Source organism: Puma concolor, chromosome C1, assembly GCF_028749965.1.
Source record: "Puma concolor isolate L17-30 chromosome C1, mPumCon1.1.hap2, whole genome shotgun sequence".
NCBI classification, from domain to species: Eukaryota; Metazoa; Chordata; class Mammalia; order Carnivora; family Felidae; genus Puma; species Puma concolor.
In genome coordinates, this window is record NC_141674.1 from 184,344,588 (window position 1) to 184,363,694 (window position 19,107).

The 19,107-nt window shown below is 40.1% G+C and overlaps 1 protein-coding gene across 8 annotated transcripts in view; it reads left to right on the forward strand.

Moving 5' to 3' along the window:
* CCDC150 (coiled-coil domain containing 150) overlaps nucleotides 1-4,598 on the forward strand; it is a 100,251-nt gene extending 95,653 nt beyond the window's left edge. For 5 of the 8 annotated variants that reach the window (XM_086719193.1, XM_086719194.1, XM_086719191.1 and 2 more), the window contains 5 exons: nucleotides 248-316; nucleotides 411-572; nucleotides 1,494-1,580; nucleotides 3,713-3,832; nucleotides 4,243-4,598. In XM_086719193.1, the coding sequence (XP_086575319.1) occupies nucleotides 248-316; nucleotides 411-572; nucleotides 1,494-1,580; nucleotides 3,713-3,832; nucleotides 4,243-4,362 (558 nt within the window). In that variant the 3' untranslated portion in view covers nucleotides 4,363-4,598. Of the gene's footprint in view, nucleotides 1-67; nucleotides 139-247; nucleotides 317-410; nucleotides 573-1,493; nucleotides 1,581-3,712; nucleotides 3,833-4,219 lie in introns of those variants that run through there. The other 3 variants (XM_086719197.1, XM_086719192.1, XR_015255412.1) reach the window with 3 other exon arrangements.
* Nucleotides 4,599-19,107: the final 14,509 nt, after the last annotated feature.

Here is a 19,107-nt window from a genome sequence, read left to right on the forward strand (position 1 = left end):
GGGTGGACAGACTGTCTTTCTCCAGCAGAGAGAGACACTGCTGTGTCAATGTTTGATTTCTCTTCAGCTGCCATGTCACCTTCTGGCCCCCCCATCTGCCTCTCCCACAGTGATCGTACAGGATTTTGCTCTTTCAGGGTCAGTGGGCCAGACGGGAAGGAGAGCCCAGCAGGGGCTGGTAACTGTGGGTCTCTAATGGGATTCTCCACTGATCATCTTTCTATGTTATTTCCACATTTACTTTCAGCAAATAGAAACAGAATTGAGGCAAATGGAGCTAATTAAGGATCAGTATCAGAAAAAAAATTATGAACAGGTAGATGATTTCCACAAACTCTATGTTTACTATTCACCTAAAATCTCACACTTGGACAGGTTCACCAACTGCTTCCCTCTTTGTGCCCTCCCAGTCACTGAGTATCCAGAAATTTGTATCTGAAATGACTAACCTACAGAAAGAGATGCAGCTGTTGGCCAAGAGCCAGTATGAGACCTCAGCACGGAATAAACAGCAAGAGCTGCGCCTGGAGGCAGAGCGGAAAGTAAGGCAGGAACTGGAGAACCGGTGCCAGGTAAAAAGTTCCCTCAGGTTCATCTCAGATTATCAGCAAGTGACATGCACCGAAACCCACCATCAGAGCATCTACGTTTTCTAGATTCTGTAGAAGAAACATAAGTCTACAAGTAGGAAGAAGCCTATAGCTTTGAATGTGGCCCATGTTCTCAATTTTCAACTTAATAAGATATTCATTCTTTTTTTTTTTTTTTAATTTTCTTTTTTCAACGTTTATTTATTTTTGGGACAGAGAGAGACAGAGCATGAACGGGGGAGGGTCAGAGAGAGAGGGAGACACAGAATCGGAAACAGGCTCCAGGCTCTGAGCCATCAGCCCAGAGCCTGACGCGGGGCTCGAACTCACGGACCGCGAGATCGTGACCTGGCTGAAGTCGGATGCTTAACCGACTGCGCCACCCAGGCGCCCCAAGATATTCATTCTTAACAGCTACAGCTCACATATGCAAAATACTGGTTATTAAATAAGACTTCTGAACTGAATTTCATAGTCTTTCAGGCACTTTACGCCCCTTGCTTCTTCCCTGAAGCTTAGATACACCTGTTGCTATGACAGGATTTTTAGCTCTTCCCAGCCTCTGGAAAAGCATAACATTTTATCACTGCAAAAGGACTTCAAGAGATCATTAAGCCCTTGCTTTCTAGCAGAAATTGTCTCCAATGAAAAAGTATTCCTTCAGTTCTGGAAAGAGCTATTAATCACTTTTTCTTCAGGAGAATCCATAAATCAAAATCTATGATCATATACATCTGTGGATACTACTAACACTTTTCATCTTATATTTTGGTGGCACCTGAAGTTAGAAAGTGTACTCCATCATGCTTTCATAATTTGATTGCCCATTTATAACAATATGGAAGCTCTTTGTTCCATATGGGACTGTGGGAATTTGTAAAAATCTTTGTATCACGTTTTCAGGAATTGGAAGAAACCATCAGACACCTAAAGAAATGCAAAGAGGCAACAGAGCATAAACTCAAAGAAGCCAGTGTGGAATCAGAACAGGTAAGCCAGACCTAGGGACATAAAGACTTAACAAGTTTCCTCACACACAACAATTTTAAAACACTCAAGTCAGAGTAAAATGCCTCGTTAACATAGTTGGGAGCGTAACAGGCAAGAACCATTATGACTTACGAAGTATAATCTCCATTATGAAGAATGATTTTTAGGTTGAGACTGTGTCCTGATAAAAGATAACAGAATGCCAAAATACTGATTAAGTCCAAGTCTTTACCACTTAATATAAGAAGGGAAGACCAGCATGTGTGTAGATTTTAATGCATTATTACTCAACATCACTAATAAAAGTGGAAGCTCTTTGTTCAGTCAATAAAAAAGTTAAGTAGGCCTTATTTTTTAAGTTTTTTTTTTTTTTTTTAATTTAGGTAATTTCTACATGCAACGTGGGGCTCAAACTCATGTCCCTGAGATTGAGAATCATATACTCTTCAGACTGAGCCCGTCAGGTCCCCTGAGTAGGCCCTCTTACTTTGTGATTTTCCTTTCTCTAATCTCAAATTGGCCTATTTGAAGGTATTTAAAATTATACATTTTTTAGAGCTGGAAAGGGTCTTTGAAATCATGGTCTGCCACAACCATTCCTCATTTTCCAGATAAGGAAAACAGCTTCTAAGGTATCACAGTGATGTTTTTGTCAGTTGGTCATGATGTGTGTGCCTTTTACAGCCACTAAATTACAAGACAACATGACTGTCATAGTGGGATATTAAAGGGAATATGGACTCAGACACACATGAGTTTGAACACTGTCACATGAGTTTGTCACACTGTGACACAGTGCCCTTAAGGAATTTACATTTACTTCCTTTAACTCATCAGTTACCCCATCTAGAAAAGTCAGGGTATTGAGACTTACCTTTCCGTTGTTCTGTTAGATGGCTCAGAGTAAGTTTCAGTAAACGGTGCCTCCCTTCTCATTTACCAAACAAGAGGAGATAGGATGGATGTACAGGGCCATTTCAAGCCTCTTTCCCTCCACTCCTGGTAAAGAGTGCTGGACACTGCCTTTGGTGGGGGGCAGGGTGTGAGTATCACCGGCATTAGGGTATACAAACAGACCTGGAAAATATTTGAACTTTGTAACTTTCTAAAAGTTAAATGCCAGGGGAGCTCTATTTTTTTTTACCTCACTATTTTGTGCCCACACTGTGAACTGGCCGGGCTAGGACAAATACATAGTCGCACGTATTTACTGTGGACCTGTCATATGTTGGGCGCTGTCCTAGGTGATGGAGACACAAGGTGAAACAAGCCCGACGAAGTCCCTGCTCTCCTAGATCTTGCCTTCTCCCAGGCAAGACAGAAATACCTCTCAAGACTTGAGAATCAAAAAACGAAAATGCTGTCCATGAAACAAATAATCAAAGGGAAGAAAACAGTCATTTTGCTTTTTATTCTAGAGGATATGTTCTCGAGCTGTTTTGAAGCAACCATTATACCACAGAAAAGCCTGTTGGCCCTACCTTAAAATACCATAGTATCCCAAACACACATAAAAGTGCCAGGCACACAGTAGATATTTGTCAATTAAATGAATACGGAGTCCAGATCATCTTCAAAGGCAGCGACTAGAGGGACCATTTAAGTCAATCTGACAAAGGTGATTTCGAAGTTTGTGCTTAGGAGCTGAAGTCTAAAATATTTTGATGATAAAGGAAATAAAGAGGATGCAACTTACGCTAAGCTGGTTCCGTCTTTTACTAATTCAGTTTACTTTCATAAAGCACAACAGAAAAATCTAGTGTAGGGACTTTGGAGAAGTATTTAGTCTTAGAGAACAGAACTCACAAGTCCCAACCATGGTTTGCACTACCACGTTCACTTGCAGCGCTATCTTATCCCGTCATTCTGATTTTTCCCCGGGGTTCTCTTACCTTAGGTCACGCCCAAGAAATAGGAACAAATGCATGAAAAAGCAGCAGGCTTGCAGGCATCCCTCAGCTCTGCATTCAGAAATCTCTCTCATCTGTAGAATGGATATTATGCAAATAGGTTACAAGGACCTTGCATTCAGAATTTGGGTCTTTTAACATCTAGGTAAAAAGTCTCTTGAACTAATACACAAAAAACTGTTTCTTTGTTGTAATGTTTAATGGTAACGCTTGTATGTCCAGATAACAGCTAACCTGGAAGAAGCTCATCGCTGGTTTAAGTGCAGGTTCGATGGCCTGCAGCTTGAGCTGACGAGAAACCGGTTGCAGAGGCTTCCCCGAGAAGACGGGTGGATGGAAGAGGTAGGGTATTTGGACATGGCTGTCGTAAGCAATTTTGGATTTGTTCCTTCTCAGATTTCTTTTTCTTCAGCATGGAGCCCACTTCAGGGCTCATACTCACAAACCGTGAGATCATGACCTGAGCCGAAATCAAGTCGGACACTTAACCGACTGAGCCACCCAGGTGCCCCTCTTCAAATTTCTAATTACAGAAGTTCTCTCTTCATCCAGCTACTCTCCCCGCTAATCTGTAGATTTCTTTAAACTGCAAAGAAAACAAATGAATTAAATTTCTTTCTTAAAAGTTCTACATTTCCCAACCTGTCTAGATTAGAACCACTCACCTTGATGAATAAATTATATTCGTAAAGACAAAACAGGGCCTCAGCTGTGCAGTTAGTTTTGCAGTGTCGGGTCTGTTTTCTTTCCAGCAGGACCAAGGTAACAAGCACGACGTGGCATCCAGCCAGTCTGCTCTACATCGGTGGGAGAATAAACAGCGTCTTAGACTTACGCCCAAGAAATGTCATTCTGAACTAGAGAGAGATTGATGCCCTTGACAGAGGCACTTCTTCATCGATAGCTACACCACCATAATTTCCAGAGCCCAGCAATCAGGACTGGCCTTTTCCACAGTCATCAGAACATCAAGTCTTTGATGTGGGCTGAAGATTTTTGGACTTGAGTTTATTCTTTCAGGAACTTGCTGATATCAGTACAGAACCACCCCATCTTTTTTGTCTCTTTCCCCATTTTCCACCCAATAAATTTATATGAATTTGTTGTATGATAGAAATTACTGTTGTATGATACTTGTCTATTTTTCTAAGTACATTTTATCAAAAAGCATTTAGTGAGGTACTAGATGTACAGCCACTAAATGATAGGATATTTTGTTTCGATAAAATCCCCTAGTCTAACACCCAGTAGATAATCCTTGAAAATGGGATCACCTGGAAAATGGTAAAAACTTTTCCACATAAAAAAAAAAAAAATACCCTTTTATGCTGGGTAATTACCAGCACATCTTTAGTAGGATTAGATCTCTTTTCTTTATTTTTTTAAATTGTTTTAAGTAAGCTCTATACCCAGTGTGGGGTTTGAACTCACAAACCCGAGATCAAGAGTCATGTGTTCTACCAACTGAGCCATCCAGGCGCCCCTACAGCTCTATTCTTATATTAGATATCTCAGAGATTGTATTTATAACTTCCTCAGATGTTTACAAATCAAATTATTGTATACAGCAGACTGCTCTGCTCCAGGACTATGCCTGGCCCATGTAGCTCTTCCTTACTATAGTAAGCAATAAATTCAGCTTTATATATATGTATACTTTTTATTTTATTTATTTTTATTTATTTATTTATTTTTTTTAATTTTTTTTTTTCAACGTTTATTTATTTTTGGGACAGAGAGAGACAGAGCATGAACAGGGGAGGGGCAGAGAGAGAGGGAGACACAGAATCGGAAACAGGCTCCAGGCTCCGAGCCATCAGCCCAGAGCCCGACGCGGGGCTCGAACTCACAGACCGTGAGATCGTGACCTGGCTGAAGTCGGACGCTTAACCGACTGCGCCACCCAGGCGCCCCTGTATACTTTTTATTTTAGATAGGGAGCGGTAGAGTAGGTAATCCAGACTTAATGAACATAAACAGCTACCATAGCACCTGGCTTTATTCATGTTCAAGTAATGGTAGCTACTGATGATACTATCAGGACCTAAATTGAGTGAGCATTGTGAATTGGAGGGAATATCATTAATAAGACTCTCAGAGGTTGAAGAGCCTACCATTCTTCTTATATAAAAAAGACAAAGCTGAATTTATAGCTTAAACTAAGCCGTAATAATTGAGGAAGAGCTCTGTTGGTCAGGCAGAGTCCTCCCTGATCAGAGCAGACTGCTGATCTTATATAACGTTTGGGGGAAACACGAAGTTCAAGAATCGCAAGATTTTCAGAGACCTTGAGGGTTGGTACCATCTGTAGAAGTGTAGTTATGTGGGTAAGGTTGGTAATTGGTATTCAGGGGGCACCTGTTGGAATGCATCTATTTCTGTGTGTCTGACTTCCAGAGGTGAGGGTTCACTGATTGGCAGGCTGGGAAAAGCCTCCCCAAGTTATCTAACTCCTACAGAATTTATCCCTTTAGACTCTTCATAAGAAGATAAAGTTATTTTAAGGTACCAGAGAGTCAATCTTGAAATAGTCTAAGCAAGAACCCCACAGAACAGTTCCTTTGTCCTGAATTCCTCATAGGACAAAAGATCCCAATTACTGTGGAGAGATAATCAACCTTATTGGGTTGTAAATACACCGTTCTTGAGTGTTGTCATGACATGACCGTTACTGGCCAAGAATATGTTTATCTTCTTCATCCAGAGCAAGGACATTTTTCTCCACTTGTGTTTTGTTCTCAAAGAGTATCATTATTGATAAAGTCAGTGTAACCTTATGTCATTTTTTTAGGTTGGCTATACTAAACCTTAGCTTGGGAGAAGTGAATTATAGCATTAGATTGGTGATCATTTCTAGTAAAACCTATATTTAGAACAGCCTGTTTAGAGTGATGAATTTGCTGAAGTGTTTCTATAGTACTTTTATAATGGTCTACTGTATACTAGGTTCTATTGTGGGCCTGTACTTTCATCTGAAGCTACCAAAACACAGACAAAATATCAACCAATGGTTTTTAAGACACCAGACATTGTGCAACAAAGAACAGTACTCCCTGAGAGAAAGGGAACAAATGAGGTGAACCCTACCATCACCCCGCCTTCTAGCCTTCAGACAGTTCATGCACCTGGTCCTGAGTTAAGGAGCCAGAGTCCAGGGAGACCAGGACTGCTAGAGTTCCAGGACCGAATACCGGAGAGGAGAGTGCTACAGAGGGAGAATTTCAGAGATGTCCCGAAAGCCCTCTTGAGTATTAGCTGAGCACATGCATGTGAGGAAACCACCTCAAGCTGGAGAAAGAATCATCCAAAAGGGTTTAAGTTAACAGTGGCCAACACACACACACACACACACACACACACACACACACACACACACACACAAAATACCAGCTTCCATCAGCCAGCATGAGAAACATCATGATTTGCAGGGCATTGGGTGGAGAACACTGAAGAATACTTGTCTCAGAAGTAGAGAATAGGTAGCCCTACAGCAAACACTGCTCTAGTCCCACCCAGCGAATCTGAAACGGAAGACCCCAAATGATCTATTCCAAGTAACTGCATTCCAAAACAGCTTAAGGATATTTAGAGGAATACAAAAATATATGGCACCCATCAAGGTAAAAATCACAATTTGTGGTACCAATCCAAAGCAGCAGGAAAATTTAACCCAGATTAACAGATGTTAAATGTGACAGTGGGCCGCCTGGGTGGCTCAGTCTGTCGAGCATTCAACTTCATCTCAGGTCATGATCTCACCGTTCATCAGTTCCAGCCCTCCGTCAGGGTCTGCTGACATCTCAGAGCCTGGAGCCTGCTTCGGATTCTGTGTCTCCCTCTGTCTCTGCCCTCGTTCTCTCTCTCTCTCATAAACATTAAAAAAAAAAGTGACAAACAAGGACATGAAAACAGTTACCATAACTATATGTTCAAAGAGTATTAAAACAATGGATGGTAATAGAAAAATTGAAAAGAATTCATAATTATTAACTAGTAGAAAACTGATAGTTTCCTTTAGCAGTAGAGACTGACTACATGTAGGAACATTGGATTTAAAGGGGATTCCAATACAAGATCTGAAGATGTTTTAATTTTTTGATGACTGCAGTCGTTCTAAAGCAAGGAGACTGAGCTGTGGCTCCTGAATTAAGGGATAAGCAATGGTTCTATTAATTGTGCTGTGTTGTTAACACCCATAGAGCATGACCTAACCTTTTCTTGTGAGTACAAAAAGTGATTTGTGAAAATCTAGGAAGAACCCATCTGGACTGTGACTTTGGTCCAGGTAAACTGTCTATGGAGTCATTTGCCCTTGGGGATTCTGACACTATAGCTGTTTGTTTTGGTCAGCTTTATTAAGGTACAATTGACAAAACTGTAAGTTATTGAGGGTGAGCATCATAATGATTCGATACACATTGTGAAATTATTCCATCTGTCACCTCACATACTTAATTTTTGATGAGGACATTTCATTTTTATTCTCAGCAAATATCAATTATATAATACAGTGTTAACTCTAATCATCATATTATACATTTGATCCTCAAACCTTACTCATCCTGTAATTGAAAGTATCCTTTAACAACTTCTATTTCCCCAACCCTTCAGTCATTGCCAACCACTTTTCTGCTCCCTGCTTCTAAGAGTTTGATTGTTTAAGATTCCACATATAAGTGTCTTTGGTGATTTTTTGAATTTTTTTTAAGAGTTTATTTTTAATCTCTGCACCCAACATGGGGTTCGAATCTACAACCCCAAGAGTCACACGCTGTACCAACTGAGCCAGCCAGGTGCTCCAATTCTTTGAGGTATTTCTGGAGACTACCATAAATATCCTAATGTCATAGCAGCTTTAATCTGATCACATGTATGGGCTACAGCATATTTTATCTGGAAGTAGATCCTACCTATTAAATCTCTGTGTCCTGAAGAAAAAAGGACTGTTTCTCTGACAGTGATCCCAAAGAATCAGATACAGGTTGAGACTTAGGAAAGGACTCACAATTGTTCCAAGTTCTCATTTTTCAGAGTGATTTTAGTAAAGGAAAGCAAAGTTCATTGCCTCTCAAACTTCTATAATTACTATACATTTTCAGTTTTACCTTTTATTACCATCTTTTGTCGTAAAGTCATTTATAAGATAATACTCTCTCACACTAGAAGTCATTTTGCTTATCTGTTTGCTTCTTAGACAACTGTAAAATTTGGGTCTGAAGGATCTGATATTCAGAGTAGTAGGATTAATTGTAGGTAACGGTAATATCAAGTACTGTTCTGTTCCACTTTGGAGTTTAGAGGGAAGACACGGACTTGTGGAGTAATGTCTCCCCCAGGGTGGCATCATTGGACTTCAGATGGTTGTCCTTCAGCTTCTTAGCCAGCACTGGGCAATTATTAGCTCAGTGATCTTTTTGCTTGCAATTTCTCTAGTTTCTTTACCAAAGACTTCCAGTTCTTAACAGAAGATATTGGGCCTTGTTTTTATCTCAGGACCAGTTGTTTTAGATAGACAGCCAGAGCCTGTTTACTTTCTAAGGCTCTCTAGAGACATCTAGCTACAGATTACTGGTTTTCCAAAATAGCTTGTTTTTCTTATTAAAGTCCCTAGTTTTTCAATTATTCCAATTGTTTTTCTTATTAAAGTCCCTAGTTTAGATAATGAGCCCATGAACAAAAAGAAGACAAGGCCCTTACTTCAGCTGCTGGGTCTGCCCCAGGATACCATTTGAAAGAAGAGCAAAATATTTAAGAAATTTGACTTTTTGATGGTATTTGGCATCTCTCTTCTCAAGAGCATTTATTCTGGGCTCTTATCTCGTGATCGATCTCATTTCATTGGGCAAGATGGCTTTATGTTCACACTGGTCTACATCATCATATGTTCTCCACCTTGGACTTCTTTGGGCAATAGGGATTCTACACCATTTGTTAATGTGAGCCTTTTTATAAATGGTCAGAAACAATGTACAATATATAGAAGACTAGAACAGACTGAAATATTTTCTGCTTACCAATCCAGCAGAGATTTCTTAGAGCTCTAATAAATCCAGGATTGAGTCTCCTTGGATGGGCTGATCACATGCCCACCCTCAATTAATCACTATCACTTAAGAGAGAGATTATATACTAATTGGCTAGGCCTAGATATGTCCATCTCTGAAACTGAGATTAGTTCCCCAAAGGAAATCTCAGTGATGTTCCTAGAAGAACGGGGAAACAGGTAAGTCAAATCAAAACCGTAAATGTCTATCACAACAATCTTAAGATTGTAAGCAGAGAAAATACACCAACACGGTCACTACTGAACTTCATTAACACAGAGCTCTGAGTAGCTGCTAGATTCCTTTCATATTGACACTCCTTTTCCTCCAAAGCATTTATAGGAGACACAAGCTATCAGGTTCTACCCGAGCTTTTAAAACGGATTCTTTAATAACCTATATAGAGACTTTGAGGCAGCTGCTTAGTCACCTACCTCCTAATGTTTCCTTCACAAGCAATATGAAACAAGAAAGGAAAGGTGAATTCTACATAAAACCACACTCAGCGTAACTTGAAGGCAGACAATGTCAAATCTTTAAAAATAACTAAGTAGGGGCGCCTGGGTGGCGCAGTCGGTTAAGCGTCCGACTTCAGCCAGGTCACGATCTCGCGTTCCGTGAGTTCGAGCCCCGCGTCAGGCTCTGGGCTGATGGCTCGGAGCCTGGAGCCTGTTTCCGATTCTGTGTCTTCCTCTCTCTCTGCCCCTCCCCCGTTCATGCTCTGTCTCTCTCTGTCCCAAAAATAAATAAACGTTGAAAAAAAATTAAAAAAAAAAAAAAAAACTAAGTAAAATGAGAAAAATCACCAGATCCCAGTGTGTGTTGTCTCACACTTCTGCCCCACCTCACTAGAAGGTTTGTAACAGACAAAGGCAAACGGAGATGGAAAAAGGAAGCTAGTGAAAGGGTCTCAGTTTCACCGGACACTGTTACCACAAGGACTACATGTATCCTAAACCTGGAAATACTAAAAAAAAAAAAAAAAAAAAAAGTGTCCAGGCAGATCAGAGTATGAACTACAGGAAAGGAACTTCTAAATACACATGGTTTAAAGGTGCAGGCATGATTTAAAGGGGCACTGTTCAAAATGTGGATCTGCTAGGGGAACAAAAAAGGTAAAGAGGAAAAGACCTTATTGCAAATTGGATTGTTACGGGGAAAAGAAATTGAAGTTTTAGGACCAATAACAAAAAGAGAGAAGCACAAAATTGAAGGACTCATAACCCTCCCCACAACACAAAAACCTCCCCACCAAATCACAACACCCTAGAAAAAGCACCTGGACTTTGCTATACTGACCAGTGAGGGCTCAGTAAACTAGAAATATTGCAAAACAACCCAATAGCACAAATGTGAATAAGAGGAAAGTTAAGTCTATACAGAGTACTGCAGAAAGTCGGGAATAAAATTACATCTCAACTGAGGAAAATTTCTCCCAATAAACCCTTATGAAGGAAAAGAAACTTCAATATGTTTCAAGTTTGAAGACAAACTTTTCAGGATATGAGAACCACTGTGAAACAAATTTAAAAACTAAGGACATAAATGGACAAAAATCAGAGAAATGAAGAGTGTTGTTTGCACTTAGAACTGTGGAAGAAAAAGACAAAATTATCTCAGAAACGAAGAATAAGTTACAAGATGCCCAAGGGAGAACCAATTCAGATCAAAGTAAGAGACACTGAAGAAAGGCAGGAAAACAAGGAAATGAAAATGGCATTAAGGACTAAAAAAGTCTGGGGCACCATGGTGGCTCAGTCATTAGAGTGTCTGACTCTTGATTTTGGCTCAAGTCATGATGTCACGGTTTGTGGGATCAAGCCCTGCATTGGGCTCCACACTGATAGCATGGAACCTGCTGAGGATTCTCTCCCTGTCCCTCTCCTGTTCTGTCTCAAAATAAACTTGAACAAAATAATAAAAGTAAAAAAGTTCAGAGAAAAGGTAACAGAATGGAATACGGGCAAAGAAGGAATAGTATTTGTGTTAATTGGAGCCCTTATGGAAGAAAAAAGGGTAGATCAGAAGTAATATTTAGAACTACAACCCATAAACACTTTCCAAAAACAGAAAAAAGTGTATCTGAATCTACATATTGAAATAATTCACCAGGAAGCTGGAAAAAAAAAAATCAACTTCAAGACACATTCTAATAAAACTATAGATTTCAAAGTATTCTCAAAGTGTACAGGCAAAAAGATCAAATAACTTACAAAGGCAAAAGAAACTGGCCTCACATTTATAAACCAACACACTAAGCAAGGCAACAATGGAGCAGTGTGGTTGGCAGAATTCTAGAATAGGGCCCAAGATGTCCCACCTTCAGGTAGACATAACTGCATCATCTCTTGGACTTTAAAAATGATGGAGTTCACTCGTGATTAGATTATAGGTCACAGTTGACTTGAAGGAAATTATCCTAATCAGATAAATCCTTTAAGAGCCATTTTCTCCCAAATGGTTGCAGAAGGGGAAGTCTGCGATTTGAAGCACAAGAAGACTTTTTGTGCCCCTGCTGGCTAGAAGAATAAGGCTGCATAGCAAGAAATGCAGGTGCATCTACAAGCTGAGCACCAGCCCTGGCTGGAAGCCAGCAGAAAAATGGAGACTTCAGTCCCAAGACTGCCAAGAACTGATTTCTGCTAACAACCAGAATAAGCTTCAAAGTAGTTCTTTCCCCAGACCTCCATAAAGGAGCACAGTGCTGCCAACAGCTTGGTGTCAGTCTGCGAAATCCTGAGATTCTAGCCCCGCCCTGGATTCCTAACCCACAGAAACTGTTAGTTAAGTTTGTATTTTTTTTTTAATTTTCTAATTTTTCATTTTTTAAAGTAAGCTATACACCAATGTGGGGCTTGAACTCACAATCCCAAGATCAAGAGTTGCGCACTCCACCAACTGAGCCCAAGTTTCCATTATTTTAAGCCCCTGAGTGTGTGCTAGCAGCAATAACAAAAAATTAGCACAATTGGCATTTTTTAAAAACTCAAAGAATGTGTGTGAACCAAGGATTCTATATTCAGTTTTCAACTATCAAAACTACAGAAACTTGGATTTGAAGCCAGGCTACCATTGCCAGAGGGTGGGCCAGCCCCTCCCTGTTCCAGGGCCCCTCCCACCTGGTTGTGTAACCATCCCCACCCCCCCTCTCCAAGGCCCCTCACCTGGGAATGGGGAGGTTCACCCAAAAAGATAAATAGAATAAATAAAACTACAGAAAAATGGTTATAAACATATAAGAACTTACAGAATTCTGCATCCATTAGCCCTTCTTGACGAATTTACAAGAGCAGAGATCAGCCAACTTTTTGTGTAAGGATGAGACAGTAAAGGTTAGAAGCTTTGAGGGTCAAATAGAGTTTATGTCCCATATTATTGGGTTTTTTTTAATGTTTATTTACTTTTTTTTTTTTTAACATTTATTCATTTTTGAGAGAGTGCAAGCAGAGGGGGGGCAGAAAGAGGGAGATACAGAATCTGAAGCAGGCTCCAGCTCTGAGCTGTCAGCACAGAGCCAGACGTGGGGCTCAAACTCACAAACTGAGATCATGACCCTAGCCAAAGTCCAACGCTTAACTGAATGAGCCACTCAGGTGCCCCAGTGTTTATTCACTTTTGAGAGAGAGCGAGAGAGCAAGCAGGGGAGGGGCATAGAAGGGGACAGGGGATTTGAAGCGGGATCTGCGTTGACAGCAGACAGCCCAATGTGGGGCTTGAATTCTCAAAACTCTCAAGATTATAACCCAAGCCAAAGTCAGAAGCTTAACCAACTGAGCCACAGGTGCCCCGTGTTGTTGTTGTTGTTGTTGTTGTTGTTGTTGTTGTTGTTTTTAACAATCCTTTAAAGTGGTATGGAGGTGGGGGCGGGGATTCTTTGCTCATAAACCACACCAAACCAGATTAGGAGCCAGATTTGGCCTTCAGGCCTTATCTTCATAACCCCTGTGTTAGAGAAGAAGCTTCATCCAACTAAGTAGTAATTGAAAATTTCAGGCAAAGGATTGATGGGGTGAAGTTTTAAAAATATATAATTATGTATAGCAATGTATAAGGCAAAGGTCAAGATAAGAGTGGAAAACTGATGTACAAATGTCACATATTACGATAAAGTAGATACAAAAATGACAGAGAGTGGGGGGCACCTGGGTGGCTCAGTGGGTTAAGCACCCAACTCTTGGTTTCAGCTCAGTTCCTGATCTCACGGTTCGTGAGTTAGAGCTCCACATCGGGCTCTGTACTGACAGTGCAGAGTCTGCTTGGGATTCTCTCTCTCTCTTTCTCTCTAAATACATACATACATAAATAAATAAATAAATAAATAAATAAATAAACCTTTAAAAATTAAAAAAAAAAATTTTAGCGACAGAAAGAAAAGGGAAATACAAAAGTAGAATACAGTTGCTGTATGGGCCACAGGAGGGCATTAAAGGATAATGGAATCTTGATAAACCAGGTGGTCAATGGTTAAATAAGTAAACAGGACTAAGCGCTTTAAAAAAAAAAAAAAGTACAGGTGAGGGGCGCCTAGGTGGCTCAGTCGGTTAAGCGTCTGACTTCGGCTCAAGTCATGATCTCACGGTTCGTGTGTTCGAGCCCTGCATCGGGCTCTGTGCTGACAGCTTGGAGCCTGGAGCCTGCTTCGAATTCTGTGTCTCCCTCTCTTTCTGTTCCTCTCCCGCTTATGCTCTGTCTCTCTCTCTCTCCTTCAAAAATAAATAAAAAACATTAATAAAAAAAATTAAAAAAAAAAAAGTACAGGTGAGGGAGGTGGTGCAAGATGGTAACGTACAAAGATCCTGAACTCATCTCTTCCCGAGGTCACACTGAATCTACAGCTACAAATGGAACAATTTCTTCTGAAAAAGACCTGAAAACTAGCTGAGCAACTTCTTATCAAGCAAATGAGGAAAAACCACGATGAAGAGGGTAGGAGTCTGAGACCCAGTCTCACCATAAGCCTCACCCGTGACACAGTGACCCATAATCCGGAGAGAATTTACAAGCTTGGAACTTCTCCCTGAGAAGCAAAGGCTTCATACCCCAAGTTTTAAGACCTGTGCCCAAGAGATGAGCCCCCCAAACCTGGCTTTGAAATCCAATGGGGCTCACATCCATGAGATCCAAAGGGCTATAGCAAAAGGAGAAAAGGCTTTTAAGGGACACAAATGAACTCACCACAGGGCCCAGCAGAGAAGCCCAGATTTTATGTGAGATTGAATAGCTAATCCTAAAGAGTGGGCAAGAGAGGCAGGGGGTCTTGGGATACTCTGTGGGGACAGATGCGGGCCAGCACCATTTTCACACCTCTCCACCTTGCTAAGGCTGGCAGGCATATTTTCTTTCACGCTAGTCCTTTCCCCCTCCCCCACTCGCATGCGCTAGCTTCACTTTCTTCCTCTGCCACACTCCAGAGCACCCATGGGACTGTAACATTCAGAGAGACACTTCTTGGCCAAATGCCTTCCAGAGCACCGCTCAGATGGCAGGCTGAAACGCCCCCACCCTTTCTAAGATGCCTATTTATTTGTCCAGGAGCTTTCTTTTCAGCTTAAATATTTCTTGTAAGGCTCGTTTGAAGTGATGAACTGCTTTGGCTTTTTTGTTTGCTTGTCTTTAACTCTTTAGTTTGCCTGCTGAAGGGCAGGCTGCTGGTCTGGCACGTTTCTAGGGGCCTGTGGAAGTGGTCTCAGGGAATAGAGCTAGTGGATGCAGTCTTGGCACTCTCCCTCTGCTTCACTTCGGCTTGCTGGGATCTCCTAAAGAGGAGTTTATACCCTTGTATTACACCCACATCTTTGTGACTCCTGCCTGGGGGACCTGGCCGTACTGGACAGCAGGGTTTATGCTTGTGGTCCCACACAACTATATACATTTGCGGTACTTTAAAATGCACTGCCTGAGGATCTGACTTCCAATCAGCCTGTATATATAGGTGCTGACTGAGATAACACCCCCTTTGGGACACTGACAGTAGGGGCACACCTTCAACCACTGGGAGCTACTAAGCACAAACAGGCTGCTGGAATAAGCACAAAGGTCTGAGAGATAAGAGTTACAGCCAGGATGAACAATAAGGTTCATCTCCTATGTGAGACCACTCCTTCAACATTGAGAGAGGTGGCTGTTACATCTACGGCATAGAAACCAACACAGAGAGTGAAGCAAAATGAGGAAATAAAGAAATATGTTCCAAATGAACAAGATGAAACCGCAAGGAAAAAACATAATAAAACGGATAACTAACCCGATAAAGAGTTCAAAGTAATGATCATAAAGATGCTCACCACGGAGCGCCTGGGTGGCTCAGTCTGTTAAGTGTCCAACTTCGGCTCAGGTCATGATCTTACACCTCGTGAGTTTGAGCCCTGCACTGGGCTCTGTGCTGACAGCTCGGAGCCTGCAGCCTGCTTCAGATTCTGTCTTCCTCTCTCTCTGACCCTCCCCCGCTCACATTCTGTCTCTCTCTCTCTCTCTCTTTCTCAAAAATAAACACTAAAAAAATTAAAAACAAAAAAGATGTTCACCAAAACTGCAAAAATGAACAGTCAGAACTTCAAAACAGGGAAAATGTAAGAAAATACCAAATAGAAGCCACAGAGCAAAAGAATACAGTAACTACTGACAAACACAGTAAAGGGGTTGAATGGCAGACCACTTGAGCAGAAGAAAGGATTAGTTAACTCTAAGTCAGGGCAATATAACTACCCCATCAGAGCAACAAAGAGGAAAAACAATGAAAAAAGTAAAAATAGCTTTAAGGAACTTAGGGACAACATTAAGCATACTAATATTCACATTATACAGATCCCAGAAGGAGAAGAAAGAGAGAAAGTGGCAGGAAACATTTGGAGAAATAAAGCTGAAAAGTTCCCTAACCTGAGGAAGAAAACAAGACATTTAGACCCAGAAGATCCAAGAGTTCCAAATAAGATGAACCCAAAGAGACCTACCTGAGACACATAATTAAAATTTCAAAAGTTAAAGGGGAGAATTTTAAAAGCAAAAGAAAAACAACTTGTTACATACAAGGGAAGCCCCATAAAACTATCAGATTTTTTTTTTAATGTTTTTATTTATTTTTGAGAGGGAGACAGAGCACCCGCAGGGGAGGGGCAGAGAGAAAGGGAGACACAGAATCCAAAGCAGGTTCCAGGCTCTGAGCTGTCAGCACAGAGCCCAATGTGGGGCTTGTTCCCATGAACTGCAAGATCATGTCCTGAGCTGAAGTCAGATGCTTCACTGACTGAGCCACCTAGACACCCCAAAACTCAGATTTTTTTGGAAGAAATTTTGCAGGCCCGAAGGGGGTGCCACAGTATATTCAAAGTGCTAGAAGAAGAAAAAAAGCAATTCCAATCTACCTGGTGAAGTTAATCAGAATAGAAGGAACGATAAAGAGTTTTACAGACAAAAGCTAAAGGAGTTCACCACCAAATTAGTCTTACAAGAAATGTCAGACTACTTTAAGTTGAAAAAATAAGGGGTGCTAATTAGTAACAAGAAAACATATGAAAATGTAACTCACACTGTTAAAGTTAGATATATAGTAAAGGTAGTGGATTAATCACTTATAAAGCTCATACAAAGATAAAAAGAAAAAAATAGTAAAAATAACTAAAATGACAATAGTTGATGGATACAAGGATAAAAACATGTAAAATGTGACATCAAAACCATAAAATGTAGCGGGGTGGGGGTGGATAAAAACAGATTTAGAATGTATTACAATTAATCAACTTAAAATAGACTGTTATATGTATAAGCCTCATTGTAACCACAAAACAACATCAGGTAGATACATAAAAGATAATGAGAAAAAGGAATCTAAGCATCCCACCCAAGCAAATCATCAAACCACAAAGGAAGAGACCAAGAGAAGAAAAAGAACAAAAAAGAACTACAAAAAACCAGAACACTGCCAAAAAAAAAAAAAAAACAAAAAACAAAACAAACAAAAAAACAAAAAACAACTACAAAAAAGCCAAAAAACAAAAATGTAAATAAGGCCAACAGTACCTATCAATACTTACTTTCAATGTAAATGGACTAAATTCTCCAATAAGAAAAAAAGTGGTTGAATTTAAAAAACAAACAAGACCCATCTATATGATCCCTACAAGATAATCACTTCATACACAAAGTGAGTGGATGAACAAAGACACTCCATGTAAATGGAAACCAGAAGAAAGCTGGGGTAGCTATATGGATATTAGACAAAATAGACTTTAAAACAAAGACTGTGTTAAGAGACAAAGCATTGTAAAATAAGGGGTCAAGCTCACTAAAAAGGATATAATGAGGAAGTATTTATGCACCTAAATATAGGAACATTAAATATATATAGCAAATATGAAGAGACCAAAAGGAAGAAATTGGCAATACAAAAATAGTAGGGGATTTTAGTATCCCACTTACATCAGTGGAGATCAGAAAATCAGTAAGGAAATACTGGCCTCAAATAACACATTAGGGGGCACCTGGGTGGCTCAGTCAGTTAAGCGGCCGACTTCGGCTCAGGTCATGATCTCGCGGCCCGTGAGTTCGAGTCCCGCGTCAGGCTCTGTGCTGACAGCTCGGAGCCTGGAGCCTGTTTCAGATTGTGTCTCCCTCTCTCTCTGGCCCTCCCCCGTTCATGCTCTGTCTCTGTCTCAAAAAACAAATAAACGTTAAAAAAAAATTAAAAAAAAAAAACACATTAGACCAAATGGACTTGATATTTATAGAACATTCCATCCAAAAGCAACAGAATATACATTTTTCTGAAGTACACATGGAATATTCTCCAGGATAGGTCACATGTTAGTCCACAAAACAGGTCTTAATTTATTTAAGAGGACTGACACAATATCAGGCATCTTTTCCACCAAATGGTAGGACGCTAGAAGTCATTACAAGAAGGAAACTGGAAAATTCACAAATATGTGGAAGTTAGCAAACATGCTACAGAACCACCAAGGAAGCAACAAAGAAATCAACAGAAATAAAATACCTTGAGACAAATGAAAATGGAAATAGCACACCAAAATTTATGGGATGCAGCAAAAAAGTTCTAAAAAGGAAGTTCATAATAAATGACTACCTCAAGAAACAAAAATCTCAAAACAACCTAACATCACACCTCAAAAACTAAAAAAAGGAGACCAAACCAAACCCAAAGTTCATGGAAGAATATAAACAAAGATCAGAGCAGAAATAAATGAAACAGTTAAAAAAGGACCAATGGGAAAGATCAATGAACCTAAGAGCTGGTTCTTTGAAAAGATAAAGACTAAAAAAAAATAAAATAAAATTTTTCAGAAATGAAAGAGGAGCTGTTTCAACTGATACGACAAATACAAAGGATCCTAAGAAACTACTATGAACAATTATATGCCAACAAATTAGACAACCTAGAAGAAATGAATAAATTCTACAAACATACAAGACTAAATCATGAAGAAATAAAAAATCTGAGTAGACCAATACTAGTAAGAAAATTAAATCAGTAACTGAATACCTTTCAATAAACTAAAGTCCAGGATCAGATGGCTTCACTGGTGAATTCTACTAAACATTCAAAGAAATAACACCAAT